Source organism: Corvus moneduloides, chromosome 20 (assembly GCF_009650955.1).
Source record: "Corvus moneduloides isolate bCorMon1 chromosome 20, bCorMon1.pri, whole genome shotgun sequence".
NCBI lineage: Eukaryota > Metazoa > Chordata > Aves > Passeriformes > Corvidae > Corvus > Corvus moneduloides.
In genome coordinates this window covers 3,916,958-3,939,050 of record NC_045495.1, presented here as the reverse complement: position 1 = coordinate 3,939,050, position 22,093 = coordinate 3,916,958, and the positions used below count along the sequence as shown (strand labels likewise).

The following is a 22,093-nucleotide window of genomic DNA, read 5'->3' as shown; positions in this document are numbered from 1 at the left end:
TCTGTCAGAAAACCAGAAATTAAATTAGAATACTGAATGTTCCGTAGATGATGGGCTGGATAAGGCAGCATTAACAGTCAGCTCCACCATGACTGGAGCCAAGTACTTGCTACTTCTACAGCTAAAATCAGTGCTAATGATGATAAAATGGTTTGGATTGGAAGGCACCTATAAAGATCATCTAGTCCAACACCCTGCCATGAGCAGGGACATATTCGGGTCCAACAGGATTTGAAATCAGGATGCAGAAGAGATGATGGAAGCATCAGTCACAGAGACCCCCGGGCTCTTGGAGCCAGGCAGCGCCTGCTCGTTTCTCCGGCTGTGCAAGAGCACCCCCGTGAGCCCAGAGCCGGGGCTGGGCAGAGCCCGCGCCGCGCTGGGACAGCTCTGACAGACTGCCTGAGGAGTTAACCAGCCCCTGGAGAGAAACCAGGGCTGTGCGGGGTTCTTCCCTTCTTTTCAGGAGGAAAAGCAGGCATCTAGAGAAAAGGCTGTGTCCAGTCTGGAAACTGGAGGTTACCTGCCATTGGGACCACTTCCATGTAGGAGATAGCTGAAAGAAACCTAGAATGATGGACTGGATGGACTCCACCCAAAGCCAATTTAAGTCTTGATTCGTATTTTGCAAAACTGATTAATCAATTAGATTTTCCCTATCTTATTTTCTGGTTTTTTGCTACTAGCAAAGGAGCAGCTTTGCTCCCGATACCCACAGCTCAGCAGAGTGGGGAAGCTATCCCCAAAGGCATTCCAGACTTTCCTTGAGTTAATTGCTTCCGAGTTCACCGGCAATGAGGATGAAACTATTGATCACTTGGTGAGATTCCTGACCACGAGGGTGGGGAAAAGTCACACCAAGAGCTTGCAAAGCTCAACCAGGAGGAAATGGCTGCAAGATATCCAGCAAGCGGCTGAGACCAGCGGAACAAGCATGGAACCAGTGTACAAAGCAGTGTTTAAAGCCCTGTCCCAGGTAGGCATCCTTGCTCTGCCAGTACAGAGGGAATCTCATGAACAATTTTGCCTCACTTACAGAAGAGCTGACTCAGATCAGACCTGGAAATCCACAGCTGTAGTTTTGGAGCTTCTAAAATGAAACACACCAGAGTCAGTTTGGGACAAAGATGGTTAATTTGTAGTGGAAATAGTTTCATTTTTAATTTACAGCTGCAATTTTAGCTGTTTGTCCTTGCCATTAAAGCCCTCCTTACAGCCAAACTTCTCTCAGTAGCTGAAGTGTTTTTGCAGTATTGTCTAGGTTTGTAAATGTGGCAATTATGTCACTTGTTTTATTCTTAAAGGAATCTCCTATTGGAGGAGAAATCCATAGGATTTTGCTCAGGCACAGGTTATAGTTAGGCATTATTTTTCTATTTACTCCTCCCCATTAGCAACAGGGAAAAGGAAATCAGTTTTCCTTGCCAATCAAAATACTGAGTGTTTGTGCTTGTCACTGAGTGCACTGGGCAGACACGGCCACAGCAGAGACACAGCCACGTCATGGGGGTGGTGACACAAACTCAGTGACCCAGAGCAGCATCACAGCAAAAATTAAACAAGTGCTAAGTCCATGTAATAAGTGTCAGTGGCTAATGTACAGACTGTAATGGGAAATGTTTGGTTGCTAGGACATGGAAGCCCACGGGGATAACAAGAGGATCAGTGCATATATTGCCCTTCTGGAGGAGAACCAGCTCTCCCCAGAGCAGGGACAGGTTCTCCTGCATTATGTGGCCTGTACCGCAGACGATGCTCCCTACGTCCTAAACCAGGTACTGCACAGAGACATGAAAGGAGTAAGGTAAGAAAAACTGCAAATAACTGCTCCTTTTCCTCAAAACTGTTCGGAAGGTACAGGGCAGTGTCTGGGATGCACTGGAAACTGAGGTTGATGGAGTACTCCAGAGAGGAAATCTCCCCAAGAGACCGTTGTGGAATGAGCCAATATCCTATACACTATACTCCTATCCTATACTCCGCATGGTCTGCTTAGAACTGCTCTGTCTGGGATTTCACTCCTTTCCTTGGGGAGATTAGCTCACAGTCTAATAAATCTCATCCTTTAGCAAATGTTTGTGGCACTGGGCCTACATTTTCTTCTTTAAAAATTAATTCCCTTACGCCAGTTTATATCCACAGGATATTTTTGAGAACAATGCCTTTCCTTCCCTAGGGTTTATGGTATAAACAGCTTTCATGCTTCTTCACTTGTCATTTCCAAAAGCCAGACATATTTGTCTCTTCAAACATTGCTGCCTCTAACCTATTAAATGTAACTGCTGCTTGCTTCTGTATTCCTCTTCATTCCATTTATTAACTGATGTTTTTAAAATGTCCTAAGGATGAAATGTGCCTATTTATTACCACTGCCTTTGGGATGCAAGTGGTAAATGTGGTATTGCTGAGTGTGGTCAGGGTATGGAGCTCACACCTTCCTTCTCTGATGCCAAAAAACAGGGAGAGATCAAAGCTGCAGTACTTACTGGTTCACTAAAGGTTTTCTGCTCCTCCTGACAAACCTCCTCATAAACTTATATTTCAGCTTTGCAGCCATTGACCAGGGACAGCCAGTCTATGTTCCAAGAGTTCAGCTTCATGGAAATGTTCACTTCTGGAACTCTGACCGCCCTGTGGAGGAGAGGAAAGGTTCACTCCTGGTGCTGCCCCTGCACGATGCTCATTGGAGAGTTTTTGGCATTCTAGGACTTGACACTCTTCAGGACCAGTGTGAGAAATCCATCTTCCTGACCCATGAGATCACCTTCTACGAGGTGGGCACCATCAGAAAGCAGTTTGTTACTCCAACCTGCAAAAAACTTGTGAATTTTACGTTTGTTCTGCAGTATATGGTGAAAGTGGTGTTAGAAGAGCACCTTAGCAGTATCCTGCTGATTAGCATCTGATCTGAAATTTATTGAGGTATCACTTCATCAATAATTTATTTAATCTTCTCCTGACTAGGAAGTTAGTTGACCTTTTGTGCAAAGTCCAAAGATAGCAGCTTTTATTTCCTCAAGCTCTCAATCTCATATTTGTGTTTATTTCTATAAAATGATATGAAACCTTACTTTTTACGTGGTGGAATAATTGTAAGCGACAGCCGTCCGGATGGTCTTTGGGATCAGCCTTACTGTGGTTGCATCATCTGGGCAGCAGGGAGCGCAGCAAGCCAACCTTACCAGTCCATTTGGCTATTTCCACTGAAAATCAGCTCTGTCTTGTGAAGGACTTGGCCGTGACCGGGTACTCAGTACTTCAGAGCATTATTTGATAAGGGACATTTCACAGCCACTTTTCCGCTTTACAAATTCTGATTAAAGCAATTTGTTACAACGTGAACATTTCCTCAGCTTTTTTCTCCCCAAATCATGCGGAATTGTCTGGCTCACTTGGTGGAATTCTGCTTTCACAGGGAGTTTGCCATGCATTCAGCAAAGCCTACCACCACATCTGCATGAGGGAAAATGTCCTACAAGTGGCTGTCACTGCTCTGGACTGGTTGTATCCCAGGACACCCAGCATCCACACTGTCACAACCTATCTGGTGGCACCTGGCAAAGACAAGGTACTGCAGAGAAAAGGTCTGTAATCATCAGGGGCTGAAAGGCTGCTTTAGAGAGGACGTGCCATCTCCAGCTGCCTGTGTTTTCCCAGTGGTTTTATCATTAAAGCTGAAGTCTGCACAAGATTCTTGTGCCTGCCTGTGCAACAAAAGGTCTACAAAGGTAGAGAGGGAAGATTCCCTCTGTAAGGGAGATCCCTCTTCATTCTTTTCATCCACCCATGTAAAAGAATTCAAGAGCACTGCTAGTATAACCCTTTCTCCATAGGAAAGGGGAATATTCTCCTACTTCAGTGCTAACTGCTGCATAGCAACCAATAGAGCAGAACCCCCCACCCACCCATCCATCCATCCACAGCTTTGCTGTCTGGGACTTCCACAAAGGGAAATGCTTCTCTTTGGAGATTCTCTGCATGTCAAAATTACGGTATTTTATAGGGACAAGAGAATGTTCCAGCTAATGTATTAGCTCTTTGTTCTGAACTTATGTCAGCAGCCAAGACATAAATACAGCTCAGGAAGTGACTGGTTCCCAATTAGCCAGCTTGTAAAGGCAGCCCCGCTCCGTGCAGGTCAGATTCCAGTTCTACAGCAGGCACTTGGGCCCTGGGAAGTTTGTCGCTTCATGTACCAGTGAGTTAAGAAGATGAAAAGTTTATGCAATATTTAGGACTGATCCCGTGTCATCCTAAAGTCTGTATGACATCTGCTGCAGCCATAATTCAGCTGCTTCCTCTGATAAGCATGGTTTATGTTGGCAGCATTCTGTTGTCATTCCAGGCTAGGCACTGTTCCCTTGTTAGCTGCCTGATAGCCAGGTCACTCGCTCCCCTCTGTGCTTTTCATGTGTCAACCACACTGACACAAACATGACATGAGAAAGGACTGCAAGAGGATGGGAAAAAGAATGGAGATCTCTAGGCCTGTGGGTGTTCCTCAGTGTGGAGCCTGGGGTGGATTAAATAGTCTGGCTGAGGGAGGTCCAGGGCACATTCTTCATGTATGTCTGGGAATAAAACTAAGCATTGTTGGGAGATGTCTCTAAACCATCCCATTGCTCTTGAATGGACATAGGAGTTTCCTGTGAGAAAGAAACCATTTCGTCCCTCTCCAAGCTTCAAAATATCTGTTGCTTTCTTGGATGCAGCTAAACCTCTCTTTTCTCTTTATCAGAACTATGCTCTGTGCAAGATGATCACTACAGATAACACAGGACAAAAGGAAATCCATAGCTCTCCTGTTGTTCTCCTCAGAGAGGAAAACCTCCTCAGGTAGGCTGCAGCACCTGCAATGGGACTGGTCCCCTTTGCTCCTTGACTCAGTCTGCATCAGGCTGACCTACATTGCATGAAGCCCCTGGCAGTGCAGCCCTGAGAGAGTGTCTGGCTGCAGCTCTCTCACTATCAAGGCTGCTGGTGCGTACGCACATGGCACTGAACTGTGAAGGGCTGAGGAGTATTTTCTCTTTGACTTTAGGCTGCAAAAACTTAACTTCTGACTTAATGCTTACCAGCTGAGCTGCCAAGGTTTGCAGGGTTACAGCCTGCACAGAACCATTTTGCTCTTTAGAATAATCTGTATTTTTTCCTGGACATATTAGTCTCATTTCCTTCAATTCTCTGTTTCCTTCCACTGCCAAAATCCTCACAGACTTGTCTTTTAAGCATATCATCCTTGTTGTCAAAGTTGCTTGAACAGCCATTTGCTGTTCCAGCAGCTGTTTTTACTTTTTATAAAACTCTGTAGAACAAACGTCAGTGCAGTTAGAAACAGCAAACTGCTTTTAAAGCAACATTAGTTAAAGTCTCGTGATTTTCAGCAATCACCTTGGCTAAGCAACATTGTGTTCCCAATGCTATTTTTCCTTTGTGTATATGCCTTGAATGATACTTAGAGCTGTGCAAATTTCAGTTCAAGGAAACAAACTATGATTTAGTAATGTAATACCTTTATTTTAACAACAAGAGATGAATGGCATCTTACTTAAATATGCTAAGTAAATCACCAAAACAAACCAGTATGGTAAAGCCTAGCACATTTCATTTCAGAGATTACCTGTTCAAGAGCACAGAAAGTTCAGAGGTCACTCTCACTTCTATCCATGGAGAATACCACATTGCAGTACCTCTCCATGACCTATCAAGACAAACTCTCGGCATATTCGATATCAGCATCGGACAGCACAAGAAATTACCACCTGAGGAACAGAAAGACCTGCAGAAAATGCTAAAGATGGCCCAAGCTGCCTGCTCGGAGATCCTGCAGAGGTGTCTAGAGGAAGCAGAACCAACACACGTGCTGGGTATTGTGCATACAGATGTGAGATAGTTTTTTGGGGTGAAATTAGGAATCTCAGCAAAACTGTATTAAAAGTATCATTCCTACAAGTATGGAAAGACAAATACAAATCCTTGGTATAGATAAACTACTCCTGAGCAAGTCTTGGTGCTTAGCAGAGTAGAGTTAAACAGAATGGGCAGATTTTAACTCTGGCTCACAGGGTACTTGTCCTGAAATGAAAGGTGTGAAGCAGGCATTGTTGCCCTCAGGGATCTAGCACGTAGACTGTCTCTATAATGTATGTCTTGAGTAGCAGATGTTTCTGAGCAGCTTCTTGAGAGGTTTGTTTTTGATTGCAGAGGCAGAACGTGTGGCAAACGTGAGGCATGCGGGGATTCTGTTCCACCGGTTCATGCTGCAGGAGCTGCGTGAGTGTGTCCGGAAACTTGATGCTGAGAGCTTTGCTGGAATAAAGAGCTGTGCAGAACCCCCAGCTCTGGTACATGATGTAGTTAAGGCTGTGCTGTTGCTTTTGCATTCAGACTGGAAGGGCTCAGAGGAGACTGAGAGCTGGAATCAGTGTAAACTGGTGAGAATTCAAATTGTTGAGTGTTTGTTATTTATTCTTCCTCCTCCAAGAAGATACAGTGGAATTTGCCAAGGGGGAAATGGCAGTGAAATAATTCATTACCTATAGATTTCCTATATGTTTCTCATCTACCTTTCATTCTGTCTTTCACAAAGCTTTTCACAAACACCCTAATCTTTTTGTTCTCTGCATTGCAGAAACTCGATGACAATTTGATTCAGGAGATTTATTGCTTTGATCCAACTGCTTCATCTGTGCAAGTTCAAGCAGAGCTGCTGCTGGACCTCATCACTGGTAAATATCATAAACTCAGTGTGAGGTTACCAGGCACGGTTCAACAATGAAACCGTGTCAATGGCAACGTTCGGCTGAGTGCTTTTAAGGGCCTTACTTCAGAAATTAACTTTGATTTCACAATAGATTGAACAACAGATAAAGGGCCCTAAATATCTGCAATGTTTTTGGTCAATAGAAATCAACCTGTTAAATTTAGACTCAAAATTCACTGCCTTCAGGAAAGGAGAGCAGATTAGCTTTGAAACCTTCCAGAACAAGTGATCTCATTGTAAACCTCCCGATAAGTATGAAGAATGAGGGTTCTTTTGGCAAATAATATGTAAAGACATGAAGAATGATGGTTCTTTTGGCAAGCAAATCTGCTTCAGACCTCCATGCCCTGCCCTAGGGACTGACCCAACTCCAAACAGGAACACACAGTGTGAGCTGTCCTCCTCATAAACACCATCTGCCAAGTGCTTAATGTACTCACGGGCCATAGACAGGAGCTGCTTTTCAGTCTGTCGTTCTCTCCTTTAATAAACGTGAGCTTTTTTTGGTGCCAGAACAGTCAAGAGGCTGTTACTATTATTTGCAATATCTCTGCAAGAGAAATTACTTGTTCTCATTGAGACCTCTCTCTTCATGATCTAATACCAGTCTGAGAGGTCTGTTAAAACCCAAACGTGGACAAGAGTTATTACTTTAGCTGGGGATATTTATCAACAGTACCCTGCCTGCTGATAAAGAGTAAACACTTGTGGCAGTCACAGCTTCTTTTCATGTGTTCTCCTTATATATATTAAACTAATTCGCTGGAAAGAACAAAACAGGCCTAGAGCATCCAGTTTTCCTACAGTTAGGGATGTAGGTTTAATTAGCTTAGAGAATGTAGCTTTGGAAACTGCTGGTGTGCTAGGAAAGGTTGGTTTCCCAGGATGGAACCTATTCTGAGAGAGCAGTGTCAGATCAGGGGTGTGAATGCAGGTATAAGTCATAATTATGGGAAATCCTTTAAAATGAACATCAGGTAATGTCCATATGTTCCATATATATGTGCTGGTTTAGCATTAAAATATAGCAGAGCACTTTGTACAACAGGGCACCCACCACAAAACCAGATAAATTATAGTAGAAAGCCAGTACTTGACAGGTCACTGTCACAATACAGCTGTGTGCTTTTCAAAGCATCACCATTCCTGGCATTACTGGACTCAGGGTAAACTCTGCTGAGGGAAAGATCTTCTGTTCTTGTGGCAACACTGCTCACAGTTTTGACTTTCCCTGTTGTATTTACAGCTGGTTTTTTGTCCCAGGTGTCCCTCAAGAAGCAATGTGGCAGCAGGGCTTTGCTCCAGCCGAGTACCTGTACCAGTGGCTTCACACCTGCCGGGCGCTCGCGGAGATCACAAAGAGCTAACACACCGAAAAAAACCAACCTCAGCCCCTTTTGGCAACCAGTTCTTGTGTGCCTCCAATTAAATTTCTTAATTTCTAATCTAACCCTCGTGATTCTGGTGTTTCACATCTTTTATTAAATTAACTGTTGATTTTTATGCACAGCCACTAGTATTTGTTGTAAGAATGGCTGAAGTCTATTAGGGATTATTAGTCAAGATGAGAGGGAGTCTGTTAAGGATTATGAAGAAAAAGCAATAGAAACATTAAAGAAAAAAATTTTGCCAGTATAGCTACTAAATTTTAAAGGCTTAATCAAAGTTTTAGGGGTTTTTTTAATTGATTCTGATGGGAAAAAGAGAGGAAGGGACATCTTTATGGTTCCCAAGTTACGATGCTCATAAATGATACAGCAAAAATTTTCAAGGCTCGGTCTCCTTAAATGACTTTTTAGGAATAATTTTAAATAAAGGTTGTTAATCAGCATTTTGTAACGTTCTTCTGAACACGTTGCAGAAAAGCCCAGCACTATTATTATAACACAAAAAGCTTTCTTATTGGGATAAAGCTTGAGATTACAGCAACTGCACTGTCTGCAGCGAGATTTCATCTTTCCAATAACGTCCCTTTTGGCAGAATCACTTTTTTAATAACATTTTGGGAAATTAAACTCCTCTTTCAGCCTTTAGCGGGAAACAAGTGACAAGTCGGTGATGGATGGGGGGGGACGACGACGACAATGCGGCTCCTCAGCCCCGGCCCGGGGACCGACGACCACCGGTGGCCCCGGGAGCGTCTCGGGGCCGTTCCCCCTCAGGGGCTTTCCCCTCCTCAGGGACCGTTCCCGCCACTGCCCTGAGGCGCGCTCGCCTTCCCCCGCCGCTCCCCTCAGAAGCGCCCGCCATCGCCCTTCCCCTATCAGCACTTTCTCCCCTCGACACCGAGCGGTTAAAAAAAAAAAATCCCCCGCCGCCTCTAGCCCGCTCCTCCCGCTCTCCGCTTCCCTCCCGGAGCGGGACTGCGGCGCGGTGCCGTGGGGGGCTCCGGGGCGGGCGGGGAAAGTGCGTGGGGAGGACTCGGCCGCGAGGAATCTGCGGCCGCGGAACAGCAGCGGCAGCGCGGGGGAGGCGGCCGGACAAGATGGCGGCGCTGGGCAAGCAGTGAGTGCCGGCAGGGCCAGGGCGGCCGGGCCCCGCTGGGGCCGCGGGGCAGCGGTCGGGGGGGGGATTTGGGGCTGGCGCTGAGGGCGGGCGCTGGAAGACCCTTGCCCAGGGACTCGCTTATCCCAGGTGTCCGCCGCTCGGCCTCGCTGTGTTGGCCTGACTTTAAAACTGTGTTTATTAAAAACAAACAAAACTCAAAACAGCGGGCGGGCCCTTGAGGGTGTGGCGGTATTGCCCGGCGTTATTTTTCACTCTTAGGGAGGAGAATCTCCTCAGTGTTCCCTCATACCTCCCACCCTCGAGCACCGGCAGCGGCCGGGCCAGCGGCTCCCGCTCGGCCTCCGCAGCCGGGTCAGACGGAGCTGAGGGGCGGGTTCAGGGCTCACGGAAGCGAACAGCGGTCACAGGGATGGTGTGATACCCCCAGAATGATGGGGTGTTCCAGTCAGTTCAGCCATACACGCTGTGGCGAAATATTGGCTCAGTGATGGATTCAGGGAAAGGCAGGTGGGCAAGAAATCTCCGATTTAGAGGTTGCTCAGCACCAAAGGGAAGTGGGTTTAGCACAGAGATGGACTTTGTCAGTAGAAGAGTTGTTTGTGTGTGGTTAATCAATCTCAGCGCGATATAATCTGACTGTAAATCTTGTCCTTTGCCATAGCTGTAGCTGTGGTTTACATCACCAGCAAAACATGAAATTACTGCACTGCAAATGTAGCCATGGAATAGTGCCTGGTGTACACAAAGGCTAAATCCCTTCAGATTAAACAATAATTTCTTACTTCTCTGAGAGAGAAAAGTAAATAATTTGGAGAGCTCTGGACAAGAGGGATTTGTGTCTTGATTTAGGACAATCATTGCATCCAGAAACTTTGCATGGCAAAAGACTGCAGGAGCTCTGGGAGAAGCTGGCAGGTGTGCTCTGCTGCAAAGGCTGCTCACATATAACTTTGATACATTATGTTGATGCTGATCTTTTACTTTTCAAATTGTAAATGTAAATTGTAGATGTTTTGTTTTGGAGCGTGCTGTGTTGTAAGTGATTCTAAAGGTGACTTTTAATTTTTTTTCCTCTAGATATGGGCTTATTATGCCCAAAAAGTTGCCACAGAAAAATCTTGTTTCAAAGAAGCTGTCAGTGTTCGCAGATGAGTCAGATGAAGAGGTCAGTTCAACAATTTTCTTCTGTAATTTGCCCCATATTCTGCAAATTTCTTTGTGTCCAACCCTTAATGGCTGCATCAGATTTTGAGATTTTGGCAATGTCATTAGGATATGTGTCATCATTTTGGATTTGGGTGTGAAATATGATCTGTATTTTCTTTAGTACACATTACATGAAAGTGATGATTTTCTTGTTACTTTCTGTCAACTCTTCCAGAAGTTCAGCACATGTGACAACCTGTTTGCTAGAGTTAACTGTAGCTTGTAAAGAGATTTGTTGACTGTCACTGGTGAATGACTGCAAATAGAAAGCCCAGTAGTAATCAACAGATCTCACTCAGATGCTAACTTTAAAGTGTGGTGGATAAGTGTGTTTAATCCTTTAGTTCATTCCACCCAAATTTGATGTAATTGATTTTATGGTGTCCATATTGTGAACAAAAGCAAAGTTGTACAACCCAAAAGTTCTAAAGCAAAAGAAGATGCATGAAATTTGCGTGACAGTGTTCTTTTCTGTACTCTTCAATTTTTAATTTCTTTTAAAGTATTACATTCAAAATACTCTACTCGTTCTGTACCTGCCCCAGTAGAGGGCACTGTGCGCTGTGTAAATCCCACCTGGATGTGCTGCTGGAAGCACGGGAAGTATCCAGGAACAGGCTGGGATATGGGCTGGGCTGGGGCCCTTACAGAAACCTGTGCTACAAAAATGTTCTTTCTTCCCTGGAGCTTCTCTCCATGCTTGTTCTTTTGTGTGGTTGAGAAAAACAATGCTAATAAAGCATCAAATAATTTTGGTCAGTTTCTGACTCACTGAAATATTTATATTTAAAATCTATTTTTATTTTAATGAACTAACAGTTGTTAATTTTATGTCACAGAAAGCCTGAATTTAGCAATTCACAGCCCCTGTGTACCTGGTTCCATTGCAGAATCCAGAGTGTTGCTGTTGAAGGTGTCTGAGCTCCCGTTTTACAGGGCGTGAAAGGGCTGAGGACCTTCCTAGTGTTATCCACTCAACATGAAACATCTCAGTGCAGCTTACAGGAAACAGGACAGGAATGTTTTAAATCCCATCTTTTTCCTCACTAAGCTGTGGTCCTCAGAGATGCTTACCTCCACTGTGGCTATGGAGAGAGGCTTTCCTTTAGATACAGCTCCTGGAGATGGTAATGGAGCACTTTCCCTGTTAGATGGGATTTGGTGTCTTTCTCTGCATTAAGGATCTGACCCCACATTTTCCAGATCCCAGGAATAAACCTCATTTAATCTGTTGTTGTTAAACATCATGTGGTAGGTCTGCGAACCTTCCTGGGGGCTGTCTTGTATTTTTTCCCTTCTTCATTTTCTCTTAATAGCGAAACATTGAAATGAAAGAATGAATGCTAATAATTCTAGTAAAAATAATATATGATGCTGTCTGCCAACTTTTAGCTTAACAGCTCAAGTGTCCTCCCTTTCAGAAAAGCTGACAGATTCACTGTCAGAGTCTGTTATAAAAGCTCTTAGAAGTTGTTGTGCTCATCAGTATGGTACATACCCAGCAAAAAGTAATAATCTCATAACTGCCTTTATCGGAGAAGATTGGTTTTTTTTAAAAATCAGAATTACTTTATTAGTTCAGTAATAATTTCAGAGCTTTTCAAGATAAGGAGCAGCATTTGGGAGGGGTTTCATTTCCTGTCTGCTACTTTATCAGTCAGAACTACATCTCAAATGTCTGGAGATTATGTATTTTTAACTGAACTCTAATAAAGTTTGTGCTGGGAAATCTGCACACCTGACTTGGTCTGTGATTATATATTAGATACCAAACTTCTGCTCCCTTCTTTTTTTTAACATTACTATGCATTTTTCACTCAGATTCTGCCGCTGTCCTTGCTGAAGGAATTTAGATTATTTTTTTCCGCTGTGGTTAAGTACATTAATGGATGTTAGTTGCTGAAGATGGTCTTTGTGTTAGTTCATAAGAAACAGAGCATCTGGGATGGAAATTTTCTTGAAATACAGTGTTGACTGGGAAAAGGTGCCTTGTCAGTATTCCCTGTGTGCTGTTCATTGTTCTGTTTTACCTTTGGAGTTTAGTTGAAATTATCTCTGTCGTACAGCAGATAAAATTTCTGTTTCTTGATTGCACCAGAATTACCCAGTATATGTTCCTGTACTGTACCAGTCTTTCAAAACTGATTTGTTAAGACAGGATGAAAAAAATAACTGTACATAGACCTCAGTAGGTGCTCAATTCAGGAGAGAGATTGTGGAGCCAGTGTGATACTTTCTGTGAATGTATCAGCTGGATTTGGTGGGTTTTTTAGTGACCACCTAAAGATAAATGGAATGTTTAAGCAGGAAGAAGCTGAAAATAAGCAGAAAACTATATCCTGTCATAGGCTCAGAGTTTTGGTTTTTACTTACAGATCCTTTGTAGTGGTTTGGTCCGAAACACTCATTACCATTTACAACTTTGCAAAGGAAGAGCCTGAATAAAAAGTATTTGCTGAGTAACTGATGTTGGTGCTGACCAGAGTTTTTGCAACAGTTTCCATGCAAAGTAAGACTAAGTAGAGTAAAGGGGCTCCTAGAAAAGAGTTTTCTGAGAAGTGGAAAGGAGTAACTCGAGGATGTGTGTAAGATCAAGAATAATTCAGGAAGTAAGGAGATGTTGCCATTTCTCATAATATGAGCAGCAAGTTATATTATGGAATTACCAAGTAACTGGTTTAGTCTAAACAAAAGGAAGTTGTTTAGTTAAGGTGTGGAACTCCTTGCCACAGGATACTGTGGCATGGTGAAAAATATAAACAGATTCAGAAATGCATTCGTCAAATTAAGGGATGCTCTTGATGTCAAACAATGGTTCAGGTGCATCCTCCAGTTCAGGAAGTCCTTGATCTGGTTTCTGGAAACTAGGATGGAGTGCCGAGGAAAGCTGATTCTGTGTACATGACTTGTTTTTCATGTTCATTCTCTTGATCTTCTGCTAGTAGCCATGACTCATATCATATGTGAATTGAGAGGAATCTTCTGCCTGATGTGATTTTTATTTTTCTTTTCCATGAAGACTGGAGTCTCATGTGCAGGTTGTAGTTGGATTGTACAGGTCTCTATGAGGGCAGGCCTTAAGGATTCACTTCTAAATCCATGTACATGGGGGTGTAAGTAGCTCATTTTAAAGTGAGAAGGAGGTAAGAAATTGAGAGAACCATGAGAAATGTTAACAGATTGGGGTAATTTATTGCTTTTTTTTTTTTTTTTAATAACCTTTTCAGTTGTGTACAAACTCTCTTCCATGGTCTGGTAGCAGTGGTAGACTGGAGAGTCTCATTTCTCAAGAGTTCCTTGATTTGCATGGATTCTGTGTCCTTTCACAGTATACGGTTAAAATGTTTTCTCCTTCCAGAAAATATTGAACTATAAGCTTTGTGCTTCAGAAGAATAGCTTGACTAGAGGGAGGGAAAAAGTATGAGACAGATTGCTGAGCTTATAGGGCCTTTAATAAATGGGAAGTTGATAAGTAAAACAATACAAAAGGACAGGAAGTTCTCATCTGTCAGAGCTCACAACACAACAGGAAATTGTCAGCCATAAACCATTGGGGAAGGTGTTTGTTTTCTGTAAACTTACTGCCACTCTGGAGAAATGGCAGATGGACTTCTTTACCATCATATGTCCAATAATAAGGATTATGTATTACTTTAGTGTTTACATAATCTTTGCAGATAAATGCGTTTATTCCATGTAGGCAGACAAGGAAAACATTCTAAGCAGTGTTTCAAATATTTTGGTGGAATAAAGCTTATTCTGTAATTGTAACTGCACAATCTGTTTTGTCTTTCACTGAGCTCCTGCTTTCTGGAACAGTGCAGGGGAGGTTCTTCACTGTTGAAGTACCTTTCTGTTAAACCAGTGTAAGAGTTTCCCATAGAGGAAACCTTCAGTGATGACCCTCAATACATCAAACAAAGGACCATCTTCTTTCCCAAGAACCAGGAGGAAATTGAGGTCTTCTGTGTAATGCTGATGTGTGTTCTATGGTAATTTTAAATGGCTGTTTATGGTTTATACTGACTCATTTATAGCCTTTTCAAAAGAGGGTATATGTCATAAAATTAAGTACAGGGTCGTAAACTACTAATGAACATAAATTCTTCAGAACTTAAGTTTCAGTACTGAAAGCAGAGGTAAACATGAGATGAATGAAGCCAGGGTTCTTGTAGGTTTTAAACTAAATAATCTGCTATCTGCTTCCCCCAGTCAACCAGCCAACCAACCAGCTACATAAATAAATTAAAGACTATATCCAATTCTAGTCCAAATAATCAGCAAGCTGCAGCAGACAGGGTGTAGCCCCCGATACCACAGTCAGCTCTGTGCGTTGCTCATGTCTGCCAAGCTCAGCTTCCTAAAGCCCGAAGCCTGGGCTGCTTCCTTACCTGGTTGTCTGCACCTGGGTAATAGCAAGCATCTGCTCTCCAGTGATGAGCACAGAATCAGTGCAGGGTTTTTCTTCCATAAAGTGCACATCGCATTTTCCCTTTGTTAGCCACAAGGTTTAACATTTGGAAAGCAGAGATGGATTTAATCTAAGTTTACCAATTATAGCACCAGAAAAAGTGGAAATATGTGCCCTTTTGAGTTCCCCTTTTTCCTTGTCTGTGAGTCCTTTGCTTTGAGGGAGCTAGGAAGGAATATTTTCAATGTTCTGTGTTTCAGGGGGTTTTGATTGTAGTATTATTTATGAAGGTCATGTGTTTGTGGGAGGTGAGCAAAGGTCTAGAATATCTCTAGATCAGGTGATTCTGTTGTATGATACCAAATGTACTTCTCCAAATAATGACAGTGTTACCGTAGCACCTTCTCTTGCTGAGTCTAGAATTACTTGGTACTCCTCTGAGATACTATCTTTCTGGCATTTAAAAAAAATAAAAGCCACAGAGAAGTTTGCAAGTACTTTTATTATTTATGGTTTCCGTAGCAGAAAAAAAGTCCTTTAGAGGTTAACACTGTCTGTACCTGTTCATTACTCCCATCCTGGGTGGGTGACAGAGCCCCCAAAGATATCAGGTGTTCCTGTGGTCTTTGTGAAAATGCCAGCTGGGTAAAGGGACAGAAATGGATGAGAACTTGTGATTTTAGTCTTTCCCAGTGCCGAGGAGGAACTGGGTACTCAGCACAGGGCCAGTGTCTGCTCACACAGCACTGCCCTCTTGCCAAGTCAAGCAGGCACCTCTGGGGAGGGGAGAGGGGAGAGACAGAGTGCACAGAGTCACGTATAATGAAACTCCATCCCTGCACAGCTCGTTCCCTGTTTGTGAAATTAACCAGTGAAAAAAAAAGATTTGCACTGTTTACAGTCTGTCCTGGAGAAAATTGTGGAAAAGCACTTGGTGTTTTCCCTTGTTGACACATCTGTTAAAGTTTTAATAGGATAAGAAAGAGGGGTCACGACATGTTATTATTTTATTTTAAACATCAAATGAATTTAAAAGCCTTCGTGTTCAAGGGATCTGTTTGAATTTAGATGGTGCTAATTCTGTTTGATTTCAGAAGATCTTAGTCCCTGCTGCCAAGCTCCCTGCTACTTGGTTTTCATTTTTTAATTTTATTACGAACAAATTACAGAATATCTTTGCCTTTTTAAAATGTGACGCAGAGCATGTATTAGTCAAAGTTGCAAAACTTGGAAAGCTGCCAAAATGCAAAAGGATTTTCCCTTCCTATTTCTGCTTTTTAGGATTGAGATGTTTAATTGCCTAAACAAGGATACAAGTCCTGCCATTATAGTGGATCTGTTTAATTAACACTATTACCTACTGGTTGAGAAAAGATAGATATGTAGTTTAGGTCAAAACTAATTAAAAGAAAAAAGTAAATAAAATGCAAAGCTTTTTTGTAAAAGTATGATTAGAAAACGTATTTTAAATAGGGATCTGTTTCTTCTTAGGAAAGATCAGTATTGTTACTTGCTAGCATGTTAATCCTGAGAAATTAAACAGTAACATTTGAAGTACATGCTGTTTAGGTTTGTTCTTATTTCTGAAAATACACAATTAATGATACAGATCAGACTTGAAGTAAACACCAAATCCTTTCAGACTTTTGTATTTAACTATGAATAGTTTTTCTTTTTTCATGTGATTGTCAGTATCTCTGCTTGTGACTGCTGCATCTCTGATGGACATGCAGGAAAACTTCCAGTATTTTCTGAATCACACCTGCCTGTAATTGGACTACTATATAGTTGTTTGTTAGAATGGTAGAAAAAGACTATTATCAATGTAATTAATTTTGTTTCTGCAATGCTTCCTTCAGCCAACTGTTGGGGAAAGTCTTCAAAAAGAAGCATTGAAAAAGCAAGCAATGAAACAGGTAAGGGACTATTTTTAATTTGCTCTCAATGTTCTGATGGGTCAGTTTATACTATAAATCTGCTTAAATTCCAATATAGGAATGAAATATTTGGAAATAGTAAAGATTTCATTGTTGTTATTTGGATCTCTTCTCCCTTTTTTTGTTTTAGACTAAACTGGAGATTCAGAAGGCTTTAGAAGAAGATGCTACGGTGTATGAATATGACAGTATTTACGATGAAATGCAGCAGAAGAAGAAAGAAAGCAGTGCCAAACTGTTAGCTGGAAACGATGACAAAAAGGTCAATACATGAGAATGTATCCTGTCTGTCCAACTCTCTCTGCTTGGGGTAGTCATGACTGGTTAACTTGTAGACTTCAAAGCATTGCTGAATTATAGTGACAAATGATAATTTCATTGTTATTTATTCTATTTAATTTGAAGGCTCTTGTCAGGTTCTCTGTATGAAAGGAAGCCTCCCACTCCTTAAAAGAAGGGCAAGGCTGTTACAGTTATGGAAGACAGAGGGATGAAAAAATCAAAAAAACCATTTCTTTTCATTTAGAGTAAAAATCCTCCTAGTCAAAGATGGGATGACTGTTTTGATTGAATACAGCAACCTCTCTTGGTACTGGAAAATGTGCCATGTTAGGGATGTGAAAGGGAGTGGCAGTTTATTTTGGATAGCTATCGATCAGGGGAAGAACACATTAGAGTAACTCCTGACAATTTTCTTCCATTACCAACTTAATTCAACATCTCCATCAATCCCAATTTGTGTTCTCTCAGCCACCTCAATTATCTCTCAGCATGGTAACTTTTTTCCCTTCTACCTCAGCCCAAGTACATCCACAATATCCTCAAAGCAGCTGAGATTAGAAAGAAGGAACAGGAAAGACGAATGGAAAGAAAAATTCAGAAAGAGCGTGAAATGGAAGGAGGAGAGTTTGCACACAAAGAGGCTTTTGTGACTTCAGCCTATAAGAAGAAGCTGCAAGAAAGAGCTGAGGAGGAGGAGAGAGAAAGAAGAGAATCAGCTCTTGAGGGTGAGATTCACAGTGAAATAATAGTCCTGAAAAAGAAGTAGGGCCTTGTACATGATTTACAACATATTCATCTGGTGGTCTCTCTGTGAGGCTTAAGATAATTAAAGTCAAAGGGGACCAGGTTCACAGATCCTGAATCAGATCCACCTTGGTCTGCTATTTTCCTTTGCACGTCTTACAAATGGAACAGAGGAAGCTCCTCTGTTTGTGCGTCAGTACTGTTTGGGTTGGTACTTAAATTTTTCAGGGAGGGTCAGTTGTTGAAGGAAGACTCCTAAGCCTGGGGTACAGTGATGTTTCCAGTTCTCACCTCAGACATTCTGATCAGTATCAGGAGTAGATGTAAAGCACAGGATGTAGGATCATAAGATTAATTGGGTTGGAGTGGACCTCTGAAGGTCACCTGTTCCAGCCTTCTACTCCAAGCATGGTCTGCTGTGAGGTCAGGTCAGGTAACTGAGCTTTTATCTCTTTGGGTTTGAAAACTTCCCAGATGGAGATTGCAGTTGTGGTGGTGTCTACCAGTTGTGAGTTGTGTGTGGTGAGTATTTGTGGCACAGTAAATCCAACTGTCTTTTCTTTCTCTCAGCATACCTGGATGTGACCAAACAGAGGGATCTCAGTGGGTTTTACAGACATCTTTTAAACCAGAGAGTGGGGGAAGAAGAGATGCCTAAATGCAGCTTCCGTGAAGCCAGGTAGGATGTGATTCCAAAAGGGTTTCAGGTATAAAAACCAGCATCTGGCTGTGATTCCATACTCACTGGAGGATTAGACAGAGAGCACCAAAACAGTGGTAACGTAAACTGGTAATTTCAAACAGCTGATTAATTGAATAATTTGGTAAATAACTAATGATCATTAGTGACACAAATGAAACAAGCAGGACAGGGATGCTGTCTAAAAGGTATCAAGAGGACAGTTATGCTTGTAATCCTGCTTGGTATTATTCTAACCTACATTTTCTTTGGTTTATATAATATTTAGCAATCTGTATTAAGTTACACATTTTGAATCATGAGGAAGACAAGAGGTAAAATAATGAGCATAGCAGTAAGTCATAGGAAATGAATATACTATGAATTTCCTGTAAAGAATGTGAGTCTCTTAACTTTGTGCTTACTCCACATTTAGTTGCATAAAAACTAAATTGAGTGTTGATGCTGTGGTAAAAGGAAATGAATGATATATGTAGGAAATCCAGTGGGAATATTTTGAAATCTTAATACGTGAACATTCCAAAACAAAGTATTGAGATGAGACTGAATTATTTAGCTATTTAAAATGGTAACATTCTGCCCTGTGGATAAATGTGATGAAGGGGATGTTTCTTGTGTGCAGTAGTTGATCATTGAGACAATTAACTCAGGTTAAACCTCATTTGATAGAGGTTTTGAGCATGGATGTCACTAGCTAAGTGCTTGCCATCCCAAAGAAAATGCAGCTTTCATCAAGAGATCTTCCAGATCTGAGATTGGATTGTTAGAAAGTAAATTCTTAGCCTAAATGAAGAAAGTGATCACTGAAGTTACTCAGCTATCTGAAACAGGGGAGTTCTCCATGAAGTGTTCAGGATGATGTGATTTTGTACTGTGTAGAGACCATTTGAAATGATGTTTTTTTAATCTTGCAAATTAAGGGAATTTCCTTTAGCACATAAAATTAGTTCAGGGGAAACAAATAATCCTGTAGATGGTGTTCCCAGCAAGGCTTTCAAATAAACTCAGGTGTATATTTTAATTTTATTCTTTCTCGTGGCGGTACAACAGGATACAGAGAGAAAACAGCTTCATGTTTAGATCTCAGAATTGTCCCTAAAGTGATCCACCTTTGTTGTTTTAATTAATTGGATTACTAAGTAAATTACGAAACTTTTCCGTGCAATTTTTAGCCATTGTTTATAGGCTGTCCGTGCCTTCAAGCATTCAGCAGACATAGAATGTAACTGGTGGTGTGCTGACTCATGAGAGTGTCCCACAGGCTGTTACTGGAGCTGTGTGATTAAGTGGAAGAGGTGTGGCTCATGCAACTGAACATGTATTTCCTCATCAGCCAGAAGAGAATGACAAAGCGTGACCCCCTCCATGGGTCAGCATTTTGCATTTAAGAATATTTGAGCTGTTGAAAGTTACTAATTTTTGTCTGAACACATGTGAGATCAAAAAAACCATGTTCCTGCCTCTGTCAACAAAACACACAACCTGCTTCTTCTCTGGATAATTATTTGATGTGAATAGAGGACTAAATACATAAGAAAACTTATAACCTGCCAGCAGGCTTACACAGGAACACAAATCAATGTTGTTTTCCTTAGATGGAGGCTGCACATACTTAACCTCACTCTTTTAGATAAATTCCTCAGCTCATGTTCATCAGAGAACCAGAAATGGATACTTTGTGCTGGATTCCTGGAACCTGAGCCACAGACAGATTTGCTTTCTTAGACTTTTCAAAAAGCAGCATCTTTTGCCTAAGTCCTGACCAGAAGTCACTTTGTAGAAACGTCCAAGATTTCAGGCTTTTTAATGTTGTTTTTCTTTTCTAACGTAAAAAATGTAGGACAAAGGAAGAAAAACCTGACAGTCAGGATGAACCCAGTGAAAGGAACAAATGCCCATCGGAAAGACAGAGAGTGAAGCCCTCTAAGAAAGAGAACAATCCAGATGCTGATACCGACTTAGGAACTGATAGTAGTGATGATGACAAGAGACACAAACATAGTAAAGTAAATTTGAAGAAGAAGAAAAGGCGGGAGAGCTCTGTGAGCAGTGAAGAGGAGGTTAAACATCACAAAAGCCAGAGGCATTCCAGGTCACCAAGCTCATCCAGTGTGGAGGAAGAGCCACGCACCAAAGCCCAAACAAGTCATCAGAGGGGAGAGAGCAGGCCAGGCAGAAGGGGAAATGATGAACAGTACAGGGAGAAGGATTATGAGAGAAGTAGGACCCATGAAAAGGATTACCAGAGGGAAAGGGAAGAGCGACACAGGCACGGGGATCACACTAATAGAGATCACTACAGAAGGAGGGAAGATCAAGATGATAAACAGAGGGGGAAGGAAAGAAGGGAAGATCAAGATGATAAACAGAGGGGGAAGGAAAGAAAAGAGAGGGAGGGACATGGCAGAGAATGGAGGAGGGCAAAGGAGAGAGAGGAGAAGGGCTCAGAGAAGGAACGAGAGAAAGAAAGAACAAGAAATGATAAAGACAGATACAATGACAGAGAGAAGGAGAGAGGAGAGAAATACAGAGAAAGGGAAGATCATGCAAAGGAGAGAAGAGAGAAATACGGCAGTGATGAAAAGAAGTACAGAGAGAGGAGGGGAAGTACTCCTACATCTTTAGAAAAAGATGGAGAGACTGATCTGGGAAAAGAGAGAAAGGGAAAAGACAGAGAGGTGGATGAGAAGGGAAGCTCCAGCTCTGGAATTTTTTCTGAGCAGAAACGTAAAGCTGGAGAAGAAGGGGAGAAAGAGGAGAAAGAACAAGCACAGAAAGCACCTGAGAGCATGAGCAAATTTGCCAAAAGGAGCAATGAGGAGACAGTGATGTCAGCACGGGACCGGTACCTGGCCCGGCAGATGGCCCGAGTCAGCACCAAGCCTTACATCGAGAAGGAGGAGGATTGATGTCCCTGGGCTGTCAACCAAGAGGAAAGGCCACTGCTGTGCAGATTCTTGGACAGAAAAGGTTATCCTAGCTATTTATTCCTGGCTTTCCTTTGAGAAGTTGTGTGTCCCTTAAGAGAACAACTTTCGGAATGGATTAAGAGGTCTCTTGACACACACCCTTAGTGTGTTTGTACAGTTGAAATATTAAATGTGGCTGACTGTCCACCCCGCCCTTCAGTACCATGTCCTTGGTATTTGAAGATTTTGGACAGACCTGGGGGTGTTAAACAATTTAGGGTGAGAATACATCCCCTGAGGAGGGGGAGCCAAAACAGTGAGCTCTGCTGAAACAGGTGTTCTCAGCTCTTAGGAGAAGTCATTGCTACCCACTGCTGCTCTCAAAAATGGGAATCAAACCTGTAAAAGTGGGTGAAAAAGCAAGAAAAACAGCCTGAATAATGATTTGGGAGATTTCTGTATGTAGTGTGGAGTTTTGTAAGCTATATGCATGTTGAGATACAAATTTTGTATTATGTGTGGGTTTTGGTCTGGGAAATGTACAGAAACAGTTAATAAAGTGTAAGATACATATTGGATCTAATGTGTGGGTCATTTTTAATGTGTAGGTTATTTTACTGCATCTTTTTTGC

General features: G+C 42.1%; 2 protein-coding genes across 2 annotated transcripts in view; both read left to right on the top strand.

Annotated features, from left to right (window-relative positions):
* The window catches only part of EFCAB5 (EF-hand calcium binding domain 5), a gene marked incomplete at its 5' end in the record, with an annotated part of 29,018 nt that extends 20,796 nt beyond the window's left edge, over positions 1-8,222 (top strand). Inside the window, 9 exons of the mRNA XM_032130344.1 lie at positions 687-976; positions 1,632-1,804; positions 2,546-2,774; positions 3,416-3,568; positions 4,739-4,836; positions 5,614-5,867; positions 6,205-6,434; positions 6,632-6,728; positions 8,027-8,222. Coding sequence (XP_031986235.1) covers positions 687-976; positions 1,632-1,804; positions 2,546-2,774; positions 3,416-3,568; positions 4,739-4,836; positions 5,614-5,867; positions 6,205-6,434; positions 6,632-6,728; positions 8,027-8,130 — 1,628 coding nt within the window. The remainder of the gene's footprint in view (positions 1-686; positions 977-1,631; positions 1,805-2,545; positions 2,775-3,415; positions 3,569-4,738; positions 4,837-5,613; positions 5,868-6,204; positions 6,435-6,631; positions 6,729-8,026) is intronic.
* Positions 8,223-9,189: 967 nt separating this feature from the next.
* NSRP1 (nuclear speckle splicing regulatory protein 1) lies at positions 9,190-22,039 on the top strand. The gene is made up of 7 exons (XM_032129904.1): positions 9,190-9,268; positions 10,349-10,436; positions 16,749-16,805; positions 16,957-17,088; positions 17,626-17,833; positions 18,423-18,531; positions 20,393-22,039. The coding sequence occupies exons 1-7, from the start codon at positions 9,249-9,251 to the stop codon at positions 21,459-21,461; spliced, it is 1,683 nt and encodes a 560-aa protein (XP_031985795.1). The 5' UTR covers positions 9,190-9,248; the 3' UTR covers positions 21,462-22,039.
* The last annotated feature ends 54 nt before the right edge of the window (positions 22,040-22,093 follow it).

What these genes read in the sequence shown, in the direction of transcription:
- NSRP1 (XM_032129904.1), top strand. Translation starts at nt 9,249, where the DNA reads ATGGCGGCGCTGGGCAAGCA. An exon ending in CAGATGAGTCAGATGAAGAG is followed by an intron (nt 10,437 to 16,748) that starts GTCAGTTCAACA and finishes TGCTTCCTTCAG; the next exon opens with CCAACTGTTGGGGAAAGTCT. An exon ending in AAAAGCAAGCAATGAAACAG is followed by an intron (nt 16,806 to 16,956) that starts GTAAGGGACTAT and finishes TTTTTGTTTTAG; the next exon opens with ACTAAACTGGAGATTCAGAA.